Here is a 20,115-nt window from a genome sequence, read left to right on the forward strand (position 1 = left end):
AGATTACTGGACTACATTAGTATCTTCACCATTTAGGTGAATATTCACATAGGTACCGAAAGTATAATAGCAGAAATATGCATGCATACATTTATATACATATAGAGCTGTATTTTATTTAGCACACTGTGTTCCAATAGCCATCACAACACTTCAAGGGTCTTTGGCTCATACTTTTTTATTTTTTAAATGCTATGTTGGTGAAACAAAATGTCCAGGGTGTACTATTGAATATGGCCAAGTGAAACTTGATCAGATTCCACAAAAGGGAAGTAATAGCGGCTTTCTCATCTACCTTAAATCATCCCTTTGATGTTTGGATGCAATAGATGATTCTGGACAGGATGGAGGTCTCTCATTAAGTATCTATGGCAACCGTGTGAGACAGCGAATGAGAGATGGATAGTCAGTTAGCGCCAATAGCATGAAACCAAGCAAAGGAGATTTCAAGTAAGTATCACAGAAAATTTCCTAACAATGAGTATAGCTGAATGTGGAATTAACCGCCAAGGGAAACAATGGCTTAAGTCCAAGTCACTGCAGGCAGACAGGGTTAACTACACCAACGATTACCCAAAAGGTCTGTTCAGCCCATAGCTTTTAGCACTCCAATACTTCCTAATCAGTTCTTGCAAACATTCACTTGGCTCACCCCTTAACAGCATCTCCAAACCTTATTTTTGTTCTTGTAACATGTTTACATGACCAAGGTTTTGTTCACTTTACTATCTGGAGAGTAAATGTTCTCCACACAAACATTCATTATTTCATAAAACCCTAAGGACTGTGGTTACAATTTTTCCTTCTTTTCCTTCCCTCCCTAAGAAAATCAGTCACCCATCAAGAAACTGGAACAGTAACATTTGACATAGCCAATACACGTAGTATAGCTAATAACCAAAATGAACAGATCTGCAAACACAGCTCAGGTGATGTTTGTTCACGTCCACTGCCTCCTAAGTATTAGCAAACAGAGCTGGTCAATGAATGGAAACAGCTCAGTTTGCAGCCATTCACGGAGCTTTATCATTGTTGCTGCTACCTATTTGCCTTGTGTATATTGAGTATTCGCATGACTTTCTGCCGTCTCCAAGTGATTTTTTTCAAGTATATTCTACACTTCAGAAGTGAATAATTTGGAATTTGAAAATTCTTACCATCAGATGTACAACTGCATCAAAAAGATTCAGACGTACAGTTTAGACGCAGAAAATCAACACAGCCGTATCAAAAAAACTCTGAACAAAGGTATCAGCGAGTGCTTTCCATTCATAGGATTTCAGCACCCAGAAGGCCTCATACAGTTATCTTGAAAAGCGTAGCCAAAGACTATGCAATAGTATCGCTATTGCCATTTTTGTAGGCATTCATCTGCCACAGGATGGAGATTAAGGGAACTATTCACACAGCAATGATCCTGCAGGAGCTTATTATGATCTTCACGAATCAGTAGTAAAATGTACTATATTGTAGTTGTCATAGCCTCCAGATGCCATGTCTTTGCTGCCTGTCTCAAAAATTCATAAACGTGGACATGATGGAAGATATATGTCATGTGCCTTTGCTCTCTGTCTCCAAAAGAACAAGAATAAAAATCTGCCATCAGTTTTGACTTAACTGATTTGGTGGATATTTTGCCTTTGGTTATATTGCTTTCTTCTCTGTGACTTGCTTTTTGATAAATGATGTCACTGAAAGTGTAAAGACCTTTTTCTCCCTTACAGTGTATGAAATAGATCGTTTTAAAATAAAAGCTAAAACTCCCATTGACTAAAAAATGTTGTTTATGTTACATAATAGTCTATTTTTTGTTGGTTTCCAGGCTTGTTTTTCTCATGCAACTCCTCCATTAACATAGCCATTAAGCAAGTTATTTACCCAATTTTAACACTTTTTTAATAAGACATAGTCAGTTTTGCCCTATGGAGAATGCAAATCTTTTCTAAATTCAACATCACCATTTATTCACAGATAAAAATACAATGTTCATTCTGAATCTTGTTGTACAGTGAGGCCCTAATTCTTTTTTGGTGACTTCTATGAGCTCTTCTGTTAGAAGACAACCCCACAGATCTCATCTACACAAAATACAAAGGTGCAGTTTCAAAGACAGCCCAGATTTCAAACTTAAAGCAAAACAAAATAAAACTGAAAGAAGAAGATTTGTTAACGGTATGAACTTCTCCAGGGAACAGATGTGAGCTCTAATCCAATCCCTCTCTGGAAATCACAGCCCTTTTTAACCTTAATTTGCTGGACAAGAAAGAACATGGATTTCACCTCTGGTACAAAAAAATTAAACGCGTATCTTACATGCATACCCAAACAAAATAGGAACCAGAAAATACGGCAATTAATGACCTGACTTTTGAATAAGCAGTTCAATACAAGGAAGTATTTTTCTTAATACCCTGAGACTAATGACCAGGTTGCAGGGACGTGCAAGGCAAGAGTTTTTGTAGTCACTAAGTGTATGGCTTCCCAAATAAACCTTGCTTGCACTGTGAGAAAATATCTGATTTTTATATCTGAAAAGGTGCTCTCTAAAATATCTAAATAAAAGAATATATTCAATATGAATCTATAAACTTAAAGAAAAATTATGATTGCAATATATTGGGCAGCCTTTTTCTTTAGGTAATGTTTCCAAAATTTGGGGCAGATTTGACTAGAAGCCTATCTTTTAATCAGGCTTTGAAAATTACTGATTATCTAAACGGCCAATTGCTTCAATGACAGCAGGATTAATCTGCAAATCACACTGGTTAATGACAGTACTTATATTTATATGCAAATATATGCACTTCTAATCATAAGGTTAAAAACTTTGCCTCTGCCAATGGACACGTTTACATGGAACGATGTAGCATTATATACCTGGCTCCAAATGACACATTTGAAGACAAGTTGGGAATTTGTACACACTACTCCCTTGTTCCAGTAGTCATACCAAAGGGCTGCCTTCCTCTCTCTTAACATAGTGAATTTTTAGTTTTTCTTCTCGATTGCTCTGCTGCTATCTACGGATAGCATTTTGGAGACAGCCCAATTCCTGCTGTAAAAAACACACTGCATTTTAGGAGGGTTTTTGAAAGAAAAGTCCCTATACACATAAAAATGTAAAATATTATTATTAATGTTATATAAAAAAACCCCAACAATTATTGAAATCACTTCTAATACAAACAGATCAGCAATACTCTCTCAGTAAAATTACAAAGTTATGTTTGGCCACCTCAGTTCTTATGTGAAGACACATTTTATCACTATTTTCGTAGTTCCAAACATTGTTTCCTCGGCAGATGCTTTTTATTCTCCTCCAGAAGTCTGTCAAGCAAGGAACTTTTCATCAAATAACTGAAATCATTTTGTCAACAAGTTGTGTTTTATTTTTTCTCACATTTACTTTAAGCCTCTAAAAGCATCCTGTCATGTACCTACAGTATTTTGTCTATCCATTTCATCAAAAAAATACTACTTTTACCTGTAAATATTGCAGCAAAGATCATGGATTTTATTGTTTGATTCTGCTACATTTTTTCTGTTAGAGAGAGTCCATTGCACAGTAAACTAGATGTTGGTTTCTTGTATCAAACACCTGAATTTGCATTTGATGTACAAGTAAGGAGATATACCTAGAAGTATTTATCATGTTGCAAAATTAACCATGCTGTAGTGTTTGGTATACTTAAAACAGCACGTAAAACATTTTAGCAGTATGATGGTAAACACTTGTTTATTAAGAGCCATGTACTGAATAATCGCAGTGGTACCTAAACTTCAGAAGCTCAGTTTCTCTTTGAGTAAGAATCAACTTTAGAATAATCCACCATTTCTCAGATAACAGATACGCTGTTGTCTTTTTACAAATGCATCTAACACCCATGCGCGCCCTCAGCACAGCAGCAACACCACCACAGCGAGTTTGATTTGATTTTTCAACTAAGTTACTGCAGCTGCTGGGAAATTCTCTGTGGTTTAATATACATTTTTAAAATAGGGCTTTAATTCATTGCATGGAAATAGGAAAAATAATACCAAAACTCTATTCTTCGTGGTTCTTATTACTGCTAAATGGAAATATATAGCCTTTTGACTATCTATCCAAATCAAAACAACAACTGAAATCACAAGGTGTTTTTCTTTTTTGCTAGTTAGGGTGGCAAAGGGCTCCCATATGCCTTCAGTCCTTAGGTCTCAATGGATGAGACTTCCAGATGTGTGCTCCTTACCTTATTCTAACGCCTGGTTATTAAAAGACAAATCTGAAATAGCTCCTTCCAGCTAAAATATCAACAAAGCCAGGATATTGCATACAAAATATGTACTTAGAAAAACAGGACATCAGACACTTAATTTTCTGCAGGTTTGTAAACTTTTTTTAAGCACTGGCTGCTTTGCATTCAAGGAAGGGCAGTTACAAACTACCCTTGCTTTTCTTAAAACATCATCAGTTCTGCTCTTAACTTCAGAAGCATTTGTACCATTGGCTATCCAAATTTCAAAAGAAATCCTAAAGTCATATTCAAATACTAAAGGAAAATCCTCTGGAAAGTATGTCACATATTTAGACAATCTGAACTATTCTGACAGAATTCTTATTTATTTGCTTTTATTTTATCTCTAGCACCAGGCAATGAATTATGTCTTGTTTCCCAGTTGTTCCCTTCAAGATCCAACATGACATTTGTCTGAATACTATCTTTTCCTCAACTGGCCCATTCAAGCTTATGTAATAGTAGAAGTCTTCTGCAAAAGAAACCATGAAGATCAAAAGGAGCAACTTCAAAGCATTATCACAAATTCCCATGTTGCACCTTCCAGAGAAGAACAAACTTGCAACTCAGACTTAAGGTTACAATAAATATTTCATGAAACCCTGGGCAATATAATTAGCAATCCTGGAACATCTTAATCTATCTAAGCAAAAAGTACTTGAGATTCAGATTTAATCTGAGAACCAAAACCAGTGTTTATTTAGGGGAAAAAAAAAAGGCCAATCATGGAAAAACTTACAATAGGAGCAGCCGTAGACTTCAATTCTTAACCCAATTTGGCCCTCTCCATTCCAGTCCAAAGGAACTATCCGTACATAGCGAGCAATAACTGGATGTTGTAAATCATGCCGGACCACACTATCAGAGTTTGTATTTCCAGGAAATGCCTAAGGGAAATAAAAAGAAAAAGAAAATTATTGTATTACAGCTCTCTCACACGCTATAAAGGTTCTGTTCTGAAGGAAAAATTAGGTAGTGAAGTCCTCTGAGCGTCTAGGTTACACTGAAGTTTGGTTTAAATGTTTCTTTGATAGTGACCAAATGAACAGTTGATTTACAAAATTTCACAAGAATACCAGAACAGTAGCATTGAGACCTCTTTGTCCGCAACAGATATGTTGAAATCATAGAACAACCGCTGCTAGGTAAGAAAATAATCCATTTTCCATCACTAATTTGTTACTCAGTTATTAACGTGTTAATAAAAGTGTCCAAGGCAGAGTGATTTTTCTGGGGAAGAAGATACCCATCCTCTATCATTAAGATTCCACACACCAGTCATTCTCCTGTAAATATGAACACTGAAATAACTTGCTTCCTACAATAGACAGGGACCCCTTCAATTTCTCAAACTTCTAAGAATTTAAAAATCTTCCTTTACTTTTGATGTATTACCCGCTGGAAAGTGAGTGTCCAGTTTCTTTCCTAACCGTAGCTGTCACCCACAGCACAGCCTATTTTTGGTTAATAAAACTTTGGAAGTCAGGAAAGGACTCAAGAGCTCTCAAGGGAGTCTGAAAATCAATGAAGTAAATATTTAGCACTTGATTTGTAGTTTTGTACCTATTGGCAAAATATTTCATAGCATCAAGCTTAAAAGTAAACGATATCTATTCGTTAACATAATAGACTATTTTTTTTGTCTTGTCAGTTTATGGACAATCCATTCATTCACTGACGGCAGATGTTAAAGACTATCATTCAGTCATTCTCAACATTTTCAGAGGAATTTTCACACCTCTTCGTAGGTAATTTTCAACAGAAATAAGTATCTTGTAACAGTGAACAGAATAATCATAAATGAACAGACAAAAGGTGATCCATTACTAGAGAGTCTATGAAAATAAGAAATTTTTGTGCATCCTCATAAAAAAAAGCTATTTTTGCTACAGAGAAAAAAAAATCAGTAGTAGTATCTACACAGTTGCCATTTGAATAAATCCATATAAAATCCTATCATAAATATCCAAAGTGGAATGAAAAACAAAGAAAGAAACAACTGGGCTGTAAGAAATACTGCTGCAAAATATAGTCATCAAAAATTTGAAAGAGACAAAATTTAAGTCAGCCCTTTGCATACAGATGAAGCAATACCTAATTACATGGCCAGATACTACTTATCCCAAAAGGGTATCTTAGATGAATAATTATTTTCTACAGCGCACAGTAGATCTAGGTGGTGGTAAATGTAAGGAAGATCCACAGGATCCCTTCTTTGGGGGACTCCAAAAATTATGACATATATTAATGGTTACATTCACCTTAATTTTTCTGTACTGCAGCTATTAATGTGCTAAATGATGATGATGGCACTCCTCACTTCATAGCTGAGCTTGTAAGATACATTAATTAATGTCTATGAAGCACTTAACATATTTGAGTCATAAGTGTTTATAAGGAAATTAACAGTTCTGTCTTCTGAGCTGAATAGAAGACAATAAACAACAAAGAAAAGCATACACTGAATGAGGACAGAAAATCCTATTGAACAGCTGCCTATTCTCTTGGTCTTGTTCTAGGAATCACAGAACTTCATGGAGGGAATAAAGAATTTGATCCTTTAAAAAATATATTTTAGTGAGCATGCAAGGTAATGCTCTGTATTTCAAGAGCAATTTCTGTTCGGGCATGTCTTAATTTTGTGATGCTTGGCATGATCTTATCAAAACTTTCTTAATGTAGGTTTTTGCCAGTTGTTTTGTTTTGGGGTTTGTTTGTTTGCTTAATTTGCTAGAAGTATTAGGGGCAAAGGAAGTTCAATATAGGGGGGCATAACATTTTCTATATAACTTGATTAAATGATTGACAAAAAGCAATTCTCAAAATCAGAACGATTTCTGTAGCTCTCCAAACTTTGTTCCCTGATTTGTGCTTTACCAGTCCTTTGTCAGAAAGACTCAGGGCCAAAACCAGAAGGTATGTGATATTTAGAGGGTTTCTATTGGCATATAATCCAGTAACACTTGCTGAATACGTAAACACAGTCAACAGAGAATTAGCTTCCCTGTATATTAAAATGCATTCCCTTTAGTCTCCAGCAGAACAGTATCTTTTAAATACAGCCTTCATTTAGATAAATGTGGTACAGTAATACATGCTCTGTGGATAATGCAAACATCAGGCCAAAATCCATCATTGCAAGGCTGAAAAATCAATTTACAGGAGCTTGTGAATTATGCACTATTGCTGTAAAATCTCCTTTTCTGCCCGAGAACTGTACATGGACTCAGAAAGGCAGGTTGTCATTAAAAACTGAGTTTATACAATTTTCAAAGCCACGTTTGCTAAGGTTAACAAACAGTTTAATAAGATTTAAAAGCATAATTTAGACCCACATCTTTAATAGGAGATTTTTTTAAACAGTGAGTGAATCTCTGGCTAAAAAAATATAGAAATGTACAATAAGAAACCCCCTTAAAAAACTATTTGTCAGAAAGAGGTGGAAATACCTGTATAAATTAAACAAGTTTTTTAGATTATTAATCTCATGAACTCATTTAACTCATTTAAGTATTATTGCCAGATGTGTGCTTTTCATGGGTAACGTGGTTTTTCTTTAACCCAAACTGGGAAAATTACCAAAATGGCTCACTTGCCTGTAAAACAGGCAGCACTGGCTCACCAGTCCAACTCCAAAATCCTCTGTTCTACAAGTCATTTCTCTTTTTGTATTGGATACCTGCTTCTGTAAACTGCTTTATGTTTCAGCTCCAATTGCAACGAAAAAATTGGGAGTGTTGTGAGTAACAACCACTTTTCTCAAAGACAGTGCTCCACAGGACAGCAAAGTAATAAGAAAGAAGAAAGGTAAGAAAATACGCCCCCAAATCCTTTCTAAACATTGCTTTAAAACGTATGTTGTACGGAGTTTTCAAAAGTACTCACTAAGAGTTTTGCAACTGACTGGCTTCCTTAAGAGTAAAATTTGTTCAGCTCCAAGTATTTTTCAAAAATTACTAGGGCAGGTTTATAGGACAGATAATATATTTTAATGGGCCAACTAATTAAGTTAAAAAAAAAAGCTTTTGGCACGGGAGGTTTCTTCAGCAGAAGCGGCACCAAAAAGAAGCTGTATGATCTTTGAAATTCACGTTAGCTTTATCAACATGCTTCAGCCACACTACTGTACATAGAGACATAGTAGGGACATTCAGTATAATTTTCTTTGCATAAACAAAGAACCTGAAAGAAGTGAAGGTAAGTTTTTCTGAAATTTGGAAGAAAAGTTAGGGAAAGTTAAGATTCAGACTCAGTTTTGTTTCCTGTATTTACAGAACAATGATATTCTAATCAATAATTATAAATGTTAAAGCTAAATTATAAATTTATAGTAGTATTGTAGCAAAGTATAGTAGTAAAGTAACATACAGCTTAATACTATTATTTAAGTAAAACTGAGAAAAATGGGTTTAATTTCCTGTAAAAGGGCAGTTTTGCAATACCATTCAGTATGCAACTTTATGGATACACCAAGTACATTATAAAATCTCATTTTGGGAAAATGCTTTGATCACCTTTTACAATAAAGGATTAAAAAGAAATTCTTAGCATTAGAAAAATTATCTCTGAAGTAAGGAGGCTCAAAACTGAATGAAAAGAAATGTTATTAAGTGAACAAAAGTGGAAGTTTTCATGCTTTAACTAAAGAGGAAAAGAATGAAAAAATGTTGGTTAGATACTCAACCAAACGAACAAAAAGACGTTTGCAATCTTTAAACTCTTAATGAAGCAGAGAAAAAAACCTCCAATTCACCCCAAAAAATCATCATATATATACCAGAGAACCTAACTTGCTTAAGGAGAAAATTAATTCTTCTCCTGACTTAATTCAGGTGAAGAATTCGCCATCCAAATTAATGATTTATTCAGAGACAAGTATTAAAATTACTTTAATGGATGCTGTTTCTAGGGTGATGTAAAACTAGGGCAATGCATGGAATAGTAGGATGACATTTCTTTTCCAGTAAAAAAGGAAGAAGAACTAATATTTTTTTTCATAACTTTCTTTAATTACTAGTAATTTTTTTCATTACTTTAATTATATGCTTACTATTATACTTCTTGACAGTTATATTTTGCTGTTAGTATTTTAAGCAAGGGAGGGAATAATTTATGGGTCTGAATGTATGAAAAAAAATCTAGGCTTTTAGCTTTGTTTTGACACAGCAATAGTGGAAACACTACTGAGTCTATGTTCCCTGGTACTATAGCTCTATAAATGGCTCTCATAATCAGAAATAAAAGTGTTTCTCCTAAAATAAAATATGGAAACATCCACAGACAGATAGAAGACGTCTGTGGGAAACATAACTGTTTTCTTTGGGAACTCCAAGATGAGTTAAGCATGGAGCTGGCTAAATCTTAAAACTTTTATTTTATAGAAAATCCCCAAAAGTCCCAAACAAATACTTTTCCAAAAGCTAAAAGGATTACATACTTGAGAAGTTGATAGCTTTGGTTACGGCTGTCAGGCCTCTGCCTGCCCAGCAAAGAAAATCTGGAAAACTTTGTTCTTCCCTTGAGTTCTCAAGACTCTGCACCATCGAGGAGAGGAGCAGGGCAGGCTGGGTGCTGGCAGCTCCTGGCCAGCAGTGCTGTGGAAGGCTGTTTGGCCTAGCAGGGCAGTCCAAATCCAGGGGCCCTGGAAAAATTCACATCATGTATTGGTTCTGCACAAGCTGACTGAAATCCATAGTAGATTTCAGAGAAGCCAAGATGTTTCAAGAAAGTGTTCATGTTCTACCACATGAACATTTTCCAAAGAAAACCCCTTAACTTCATTAGAAAATTCAGTCAAGCTCTAAGTACCTCATTGCTGCTGAAACACTTCTCTCTGGATACCTATGGAAATCCAGCCAAAATGTATGATGTAAACTGAAACAGCAAGAGTAAAAGGACTGGGTAAAGGAAAATGTTATGAGATTAACTTCAAGGAGGAAGGGAGGGTGGGAAGAGGAAAAAACAACAGCTGGTAAGAAAACTGGTTGCAGAAGGAAAGAAAAATAGCAAACAAACAGAAAAAATTGAATGGGTCAGAAAGCAACAAATTTGGGTTTGGTCAATTTTAGCTCAGTTTTGACACGTTCCTGTACTTTCATGTCCTAGTGCTGTGTGGAGTAAGAATAGGTGATAGGAAGTGGTAGTCTTTTGCTTAAAGAACCAGCTCTTCATACTCTCTATTGAACAGCACAATCAGTAACACTACAGCTTGCATACTCTACTCTTTCCTTAAAACCAAACCAAACATGTTCACAGCAAAACAACGTTTCTACAGCATCCTTCATAATCATCTCACACAGTAATGCATCTAAGTAGAAAAACAGTAGCTGAAAGCAACTAAAAGCTATAGCAGGTATTTTCCTTATCCCAAATGATGAAACCCCCAAATGATACCTTCAACAGGTGCTGAATCTCATCTTTGAGACTTACAGTTATAAAATGACCAGAGCTCCTAAGAGCTCAGCATTAAAAAATGTGGATAAAGTAAACATTATAATGCTGCTGATGGTACTCTGTGCTCATATGAACTTGATTCCACTACCAGCGATACCAGTAAACTCCCAACTTCAGCACGGTTACCCACATCCTTCCTTCAGCCACACATCTCAGTTAAGCAAGTTACCTATGTTATGAGTGTAGCACCACCGATTTCTGAAAAACTACTCACATACTCTAAGTAAGGAACTTGGTCAAGTACCCACTTTAAATAAGGTCTTAAATTAATATATAAGGACTGGAGTGATTTCCAATGTGATCTCCAATGAAGAGAGAAACGGGAACAGTGGGTTAATTAAGTCAAGAAAATTGTGCGAGACACTTCTGCTCTCACCGTATCAGTTCAAGACCCTTTAAAACCAACATGCAAGCAACGATCACTGCATTTATATCTTTCTTCTATTTTAATTTCCAGGAAGAAATAGATGTTTGCTTTACATCTTAAGACTGGTTTATTAATAGCAGAACACTTACGCACTTGTACTGAATATGAGTATGTGCGTCCATGTGTCTTTCTGTCTGTCAATCTTCTCTCTTAACTTTGGAGCTCACTTGGCCAATTTCAATCAAACTTTGATGAAGAAAGGAAATCTAAATATTTTATGTATTTGTAAGGTGGTCAATAATAAGAAATATGCATCTTATTACCATCTAGTAACAGGCTTTTAATATAACTGAATACACACCTTTTCTATGCTCAAAATATTTTCTAGCAGGTTTTAAACAGAACCATAATTTTGATCACATTACTCCCTTAAATTCTCTGTTGATACCAGGAGGTTTACTTTCAGGTCCAAATTCTCTCTTTGTATGCTAAAATCATATTCTAACTATGTATGCATTGTGTTTAGATGTATAACATCATGTAATTATCTCTACATCCAAAGAATAATGCTGAAAGCTATATTTGTTGCCTTTTATCCTTTCACATCTCCCAGCAAAACCAAATGATTCAGCAACATAACATTATTGATTTTTGTAACATAATATGCTAACATTTTATAACCTGCTTAACCATTGCTATGCTTAAAAAGAACTTAATCTCATTTACAGGAACGTTTAGTTTTTTATTATTTTAACAGGAGCCTCAAGAAATCTATAAGGCATAATTCCATCTTCTGTTCACAGATGACTCTTACAGATTTCAGTTTTGGACACTGATTCCTAAAAAACGTTTTTAAAACCTGAAGGCATAGAATTGGAGGAATCATAAAGCAAGATATGTTACCTTAGATATAAATTCAGATACCCGAAATAAAAACTACAAATATGCGTTTCATCTTCAAATCTGTCACTGAGTTTTAACTTGGTGTATTGATGTTTGTAGTTTTTCTTTAAAAAACAACAAACAAAAACCCCATACACAAACAAACAAACCAAAAAACCCCACATGAGCATGGCCGCTGTTTCCAGAACATGATTAATATTAAGTGGATGCAAGCGAAACGTTCTTTTCTCCTGTGGCACTATTGTAGGATATTATCTTTATTTAATTTACTTCAGTAATGAAGCCTAAAGCCAAAATACAAAACAAACAAAGAACTACCTCTCCACCCTGCTCATACACCCCAAACCCAAGAATGAATTGCTTTTCTCATACTTCTACACACTAATTGTTCATACATTTTTATGTGCAGAAACATTACTGAGTTATCTGTGCATTTTGCTAGGGAAACTGACTGCTTTCCAGGACAGAACAGCAATCCTTTGTTAACTTTTTAATTACATGAATATTTGAGGTAGGACATCTGAGAGTGCACGTGTGTAGACTGGGGTTTTTTGTTTGATTGTTTTCCCTGCAAATCCACTTAATCCCCCTATTCCTCTAACCTTTAGTCTCAAGAACAAGAGGACACAGATATATGGATACTGTTAAGTTTTACTTTATGGGACATCACAGATGGCATCACAGCGAAGGCAGCAACAGACTCATGCTTCTCCACATCCTGAAATTGAACATAATATTCCAGAGATGTGCCAAATAGCTCAGCAGCAAATATCTGATTCCCTTTTGATGTGGACACCAAACATAACATGAAAAACTTTTACTACTGATATTCATGAAGTTAGCAGATAATTTTCAGGTCTGCATAATGAACAAGAGATTTCAACCCCTGTGCTGAACCACGTAGGTTTTGTTCAAGATGACACAAAATGGTGAAAATTTTAAATTTTAAAACCTAAAATATACACCAAAAATATTAAGTAAAGTCAACACTGAAAGGTTAGAAGGTTACCTGCAGAGTCTTAACGAATTCCTGAATAACATTACGATATTCATTTATTTCCATAATTACATGCTATTTACTCCCCAGAGATTTGTACAATACTCAAAGAGATAATTGTGATTGTCCATCCTGATAAGCTAAACAACTGAGGTTGCAGTACCTTGAGGTTTTGGGGTGTTTTCTTCCTTTTTAACCATATCTACATTCAACAAGAAAAACAGATGAGCTTGACTTGGAAACTTGTACTGATGAAAGTCTATGCTTGTCTTCGGCAATTTGTTCCCAAGATTCAAGATCCAGTATTTACACCTAGATTGAATTTGTGACAATACAACCTTTCAGCCATTGAATAATGTTACATCTTTTCTGTCATGATCAACTGATTGCACCATTAGTAAAAATTTTTTAGCACATTGGAGAGTAATCATTAACTTGCTCTTAGTCTTAAACAAACTAAACAGATTTTAACTCTGAGACATTTCAGGTCATGGGGTAGATGCACTCCAGGGGTTTCATAATGAGTAAGACTGATATCTTTAAGATAGTTCCTTTATTTGCATGAGAAACTGAAACATGCACAGTGTCCAAGCCTGTGGCCTGCCAGATGGGAAAGGACTGTCTTCCATGAAGGTAACGCATAGGGTGTGCCCTAGAGCAGAGGAGCTGGATTCTCTTTGTGATTGCCCCAGAGCCCCCAGGGGATGCTAGACAAATAAGTTGCAAAAAACTGCAGTGAAACTTAGGATAGTTTCCTGGGCACAAAGAATGATTAGGTAGTTTTGACTTAATCTTTCACTGTCTCAGTTCCACATATAAAGTAGGGAGTAAATATTCATTTTTTTTTATGGGGTTGTAAAAATAAAATAATACTTATTAAACACTTAGTCAAGTATTCACATGGGCGCCTAAATTAGAAATCTGAGCCTTTTGTGGTCAGTGAAGCAAAGTGGGAGATAGGAACTAAATTAAAAGCTTGCCACTCTTCACTGGCTACACGGTAAAACATAAATTTTCCTGGGTGTAATATAAATGTATTCTACAAAACGGAGAATATAATCAACAACTTAGTTCCAAAAGTTGCCTAGTGACTGATTCACGTTAGAAGAAGAAGAATACAAAAACCAGTGTAAAACGGTTATAGAGACAGAATAAAAACTGCTTTTCTCCCAGGGAGTTCTGAGGTTTATTCATTAACAGACAAAAATTCCTTTTGCTACATCTTCTGTAGAATGAAACAGAGACAGGAAGAATGTGTTTCCGGACTAACTAAACAAAATTGCAGTCATTACCAAAACAATAACAGCAACAGCTGTGTGATCACTAGCTGCTGGGCCACAGAGCTCAGCAGTAACAGGAGCTCTCACTTTGAGAAGGGCAAGCACAGAGGAACCCAGCGTGGTCCTTGGTTTCTTCTCCTCTCTAGTACTGATATACCTGGCAATTTTCATACACTTTGATGCTTTTTAAATAGCTTTTAAGTGATTTTCAGAAGAGTATTTATTCCTGTTACACCAGTCAGGTCTCAAAGCTTCTTGTGTCTCTTCTACACAACTCCACTGGGTTACTTATATAAAACTTTGCAACCCAAGCAATTGAGGCTGTTACTAGCGAGTGCCCTTCTGAGAGGGAGGTACAAACTCAGCAATGTCATTCCACGCCCCCTGTACTTAGTGCATTGGATTATAAGTCTCTGGAACAGGAAAAAGTACAAACGCAAAACCTACTTTAAATACTGTTTAGAATAGTCTATATTCAGTAGGGACATAGCAACTAAATAAAGGAAGCTTTTGAGCTCTTAATTGGTTATATATTAATATAAACAACATTCTCTGCCCATGATAGAAAACCTTAATTTGTGACTTCAATTTATAACTATAAATCAAAATCACCATACTTGCTCTTTTCGTATTCTTTACTTTCAAGTGATGAGGAAATCAGGATGGTCAATTTTAAGATAAACAGTTCTCAGTTATGAGTGGTTTTTATACCTGTGTGAAATCACAGAAAAGTCCAAAGACTACTTTTCAGATCATTGCAATTCTGCCTAGACTATTAGTGTGCAAGAAACAACCCTTAACCAAAACACGTGCCATATCTGAAATAGTTTGTTACAGGAATACAATTGTAAATCAAGTGGGGAATAAAGTCTGGTTAATGTGTATTAATTGCTTCAAGTTTGAAGTTAATATTGTATATTGAGATAACAATAAACAAACTTCGAAGACAAAAATTTAAAAATCAGGTGTTTTTCCAGTATACTTTCTGTATCTGTTTAATGCTGGGATTATAGTTAATTGCAAATAGCATTTGTACTTCTCCATAACTCAAATGAGCTTCCCAATAATGGAAAGTAAGACTGGATAACAACAAAATAATAAGCTTTCTTTAAACATGTCTTCAGCTGTCCTTTAAACATACTCAAATATTACAAAATTATAGAAACTTGAAAAGTATGCATCCAATATAATTTCATGTTGTTTTGTTTTGTTTTAGTATGCTTCCAAGTTGTCATGTTTATGGAAGGAACAAAATAAATGTGTAGTATTAAGTCAAGATTTAGCAGACAATGCCTAAAGAAAAAAAAAAAGAAAATTATTACTACTGCCATCTAACACTAATACATGTCTTGGTTTCTGGCTGTAGCTGCAGTAATCTGTGAACATGTCAAGAAGAAAGAAAATAAAAATAACTTCTCTAAAATACTTCGCATGCACTAAAATCAACAATTCCAATGGCTGATGCAGTTACCAACGATAACTAGGATACAGGAAATCTCTAGCCATTTTCCTTTCCTTTTCTCCTATTTGCCCTAGGCAGAGCCCATACTCTGAAAATCACTACCTTAAGTCAAGATCTTCTTGACGGAGGATCACAGGTTTAGAGCCTTTTGCTCTGTGGGCCCCGACCAAATATAAACCAAATATAAACCAAATATAAATATCAGAAACATCAATGTGGATCCTTTCTAAAACTCAGTACAAGTTTAAAAGGGCTCCAAACACACAGAATCATAAGAAAAATTGCAAGCAAACACAATATTCCTATCTCAGGAAGAATACGTGGAGTAGGACTCTTTAGAATAATCCTTTCAAACTGATCAAAGCAATACATTACTAAGAAATCCCCAAAAGCAGAATTACAATATGTAACTGTCTTCAAACATGCCTGCTGCCTTCTACCTGCATCTAAAACTGCTCGCCTTTCTAGGGAAATAAGGACAGTTTTAACCAAATGGTTAAAATGGAAAGGATTCTAAAAAGCCACAGGAATATTTTATAAAGGAATATGCAAAGGAATATGTGAATTGTTACAAGTTACCTCTTTCTTCAGGGATTTCTTTCAGTTAACTTCTTGTTCTATTTTTTTTTATCCTGCTAAGATGAAAATGACAGAAATATTTCGGAAGGACTGAAGAATACTTGTGTCTCTGCTTAAGTCTGTTCTGAAAATCTGAAATGGCAACTCAGCCTTCATGCAGAAAGTGCCTGATATCCATATCAGAAGTTTAGAGTAAGAAGTAATCTCTGACTGGAAACTCTGGGAATTTAGTGACCCGTTAAATGTCTTAACAAAGGAGACTACTGAAGTTGATATTTTTGTTGTAAAGTAAATAATCCGATTTCATCCCATTACCTCTTTTCCAACTGTATTCTTTCAGGAGTTATATTTTTTCCTTTGACAGAGATAATATGCCCCTGTAATTTCCCTATAATGTTGTTTCATTCAGGTTTACATCAAGTACTACTCTGAAAGTGACTGTATAGCCATCTTTTAGGTCAAATGCCCTCAAATAGCTGTTAGCATCTGAAATAGGAGGACATCCATATATCAAAAACCTTGTTTAATAATCAGCAAAGGTGAATCTATTTTGAAAACATTGGAAGAGGGAAGGATTTTAAAATTTCTATCACCTGTCCACTTCTTTTCCTTACAATTCGTAAAATGAATAGTAAAGTGATTTAATGGCCTAATTTGCTTACAACAGAAACTTCCTAAATTTAATTTTAAGCTGTGTTATAAATCTTAGAGGATTGAACAGTTAGAGTCAATTGATCACTAGTCATGTGCAAGTCATTTTTCTTCCTCACGCAGCATGGGCAATTTTATCTGATTCAGGGATTTCTGGTTTATTTATTTTTGGCAGCTAGAACGCATGCTTCCCTGACCAAGGAGGCAGTGACATTTTGAGTTTAGCGTGACCTCATCGCAGTCTCTTGAGTCTATCACTGAGCAGGGCTGAGGGCCTCTATGGCCACTGAATGAAAGGAGGAGTTGGAGGTCAATATAGAACAACACCTGTGCCATTAATAGCCTCATGTGTTTTACTACTCGCGTCAAAGCAGGAGGTGGAAATTCTGACACACAAAGATCTTTATTACTGAGGCCCAATATTTGTCCTACATGATTTACTCGCCCATGGCAAGGACTTGCAGCAGCACAGAAAAGGTGGAGTGCGGTTCTGTTCCTATGCACAAGCCCAAATTGTTCAGGGAAAGGTTGGTAGACACACAGTGAATCTTCTTGCATATTCTTTTTTCCAAAGCTACGTCACACTGACACTGCTGTTTTCCAGTAATGGCAGGTATTCTTACTATCACCGGCTTTTGTAGTGAAGAAGCCATGATCTAGTTGCTATTTATTAGTCTGGAATATCGCTTTCTCTACAACTAATATGAGAGAGACCAAAAATACTCTTTGGGGTTATTTTAGGAAGGAGGGGTGGAAAGGCAAAGGAACCAGGATCTCCCTATCTTTCACTTCCCCTGCCTTCTAGACAAATTTAGTTACCGCCTGAGAGTATTTTGAAAACATGCTTGCAAGTGCTCAGAACAAATTTGGAGTTCTTCAGAAGGAAGAGGCTATCATAACGTTACTCCGTTTCTCTGGAGGCACCTGCAGAAACGTCTTTACAGCCGTTTGATAAAGCTCTGTAAATACTTGTAATAGTACAAGCGCTGCAGCCAGGAATGACTGTTGGCAGTTGTGCTTTGTTGCTTACTTCATGTGTGAACTTAGACTAACAGCCCAATGTCTCTGAAACTCATTCCGTCTGTAGAATGGAGATAATACTCTCAGAAGTGTTTGCTGAGAATTCATTAGCTATTATTTATGCGCTGATCCTTTAAAAACAAAAACAATCCATGCACTGTTTTTACATCCCTGCTCGCTTAAAAAAAAGAAATAGATGGAATGACAGAGACTCATTGACGTTCGTGGCCAGAAGGGAGCATTATGATAATCTAGTCTGGGGTTCAGTAGACACACACTCCCATGCGCTAGTTCAAGTAATGAGTTCTCAGTCTGGGCTATAGTGCAACATTCATAAGGTTATTCAGTCTTCATTTCAAAACTGAAAGTGATGGAAAATCAATTCTATCACACCCCTACGGAAGCTCTTCCAATGGTTACTTATATTCTGTGTTAAAAATATGCTTTATTTCTACTTGGGCTTTGTCTGGTTTGTTCCTCCAGTCACTGGATCTCATTACATCTTTTGTTCGGTATAAAAGAACGGTTCACAATCATGGATAACTTCTCCTTTGCAAGAACCTGGCAAGCTAGGATGAGAAAATACTGGCCATACTTCCATAACATCAAAATAATCAAATAATTAAGCAAAACCGGTAATTTGTCTGGAACAGCTTGTAAAATGACAAAATAATCTGGCTTGCAACATTTGTACAGGCTTTCTTTTAAAGACAGTAGTTTCGTTTTGGTTTTTTTTTTCCCTCCCTCACTGATGGATGTGTAAAATCAGACTAAAATCACAGCATGAGTATTCATTCTCTTGCTGTGTCAGTCTTAAGCATCAGGGTTCAACCCCTTCTTAAATAGGATCACCGAAAGGTTTCCAATTACCACTCACACTATGCGTTATTATCTAGCTGGGATTGCTATATTGTACTGTAACAGAAAACTTTCAGGCAGTCTCCACTGTGCTTCATATAAACTCAGCTATGACTTAACTCAATGATACAAGCAATATGATAACACAATAGCTCATACTTCCATTTAAAAATTGTCATTCCTCTTTTTGTAAAATAACATCAGTTCAGATAATCTCTGTGCAATCCAAACTGATTGCTTAGAATAACTCTGGTACAAATGTTAAATAGCTGTCATATTAACATATCAGAGGCCACGGTGAATATCTAGTTTTTAGGAAGAATGTCACAAAAGTTCAATCCATCTTTGAATAAAGATGCCTTTTTTTCAAAAAGCCCATTTCATACTCATATATACACACACAATATAATTGTTTAGCCTTATTAGTCTAAGCTTGCTTAAGGAAGAATAAAAGGAATATACGTTAGACAGAATGGAGAGCAAAGCAAGGTAGAAAGAAAGCAGTAGTGACAGATCCTTGTTTTCAGCAGCTTTTCATAAATTCTCTTGGGAAGCCAACCAAGTTTCATTGAAGGGAATGAATCAATGGTCCTTCATAAAAAGAAAATCAATTAGAAAGTCATTACCTGAAAATTAACACTCAAAAAACAAAATTCCATTTTAAAGCCAATTAGACTATATGTCAGTACTAAGTTGAATTGCACTTGCATTGATGTATGCAAAATGATGAACATCCTGCATCCCTAAGAGATGTAGAGAGTGAAAAATTAAAGAACATGTTTATAAACACTACTGAATTTATTTTTTGCAAGCTATCTTGAGCAGCAGATGACCATGCTGGGCTTTATAACAGCTTTACATTGTATATCTCAAGTACTGATGTTCTTAGTGGAATTACAGCACTTGAGAAAACCTTACTTCTGCTTGCTGTCATAACAACACATAGAAAACCAACTGCTACTGTAAAAGCCAGAGAGAGGGCTGAAGGCAGGCAAATACCCCAATAGCCTCTTTCTCCCAATAGCTTGCCATAGTCCTGGCGTGATTTGTGTTTTGTGCCACCCTGGAAAGGCAAATAGTGCTAAGTGTTGAGAAGGCGGAGTAGACAGCATCTCACAAAAGAGCTAAAATCTCCCCCTGGGCTGCAGCTGCACAGTCAGCCCTACTTGTCTTCCTATCTACAGCGACCAGGCTAATCCATCATGCCTGCTTCTGCAGTGCAGAAAGAGCGGTATATCCCTCCCTCACAGGTCTGGTCTGAGTAACAG

The 20,115-nt window shown here is 35.9% G+C and overlaps 1 protein-coding gene across 1 annotated transcript in view; it reads right to left on the reverse strand.

Annotated features, from left to right (window-relative positions):
* CNTNAP2 (contactin associated protein 2) overlaps positions 1-20,115 on the reverse strand; it is a 1,268,404-nt gene that overhangs the window by 718,875 nt on the left and 529,414 nt on the right. Inside the window, exon 4 of the mRNA XM_075142928.1 lies at positions 5,017-5,164. Within this exon, the coding sequence (XP_074999029.1) occupies positions 5,017-5,164 (148 nt within the window). The remainder of the gene's footprint in view (positions 1-5,016; positions 5,165-20,115) is intronic.

Source organism: Calonectris borealis, chromosome 2 (assembly GCF_964195595.1).
Source record: "Calonectris borealis chromosome 2, bCalBor7.hap1.2, whole genome shotgun sequence".
NCBI classification, from domain to species: Eukaryota; Metazoa; Chordata; class Aves; order Procellariiformes; family Procellariidae; genus Calonectris; species Calonectris borealis.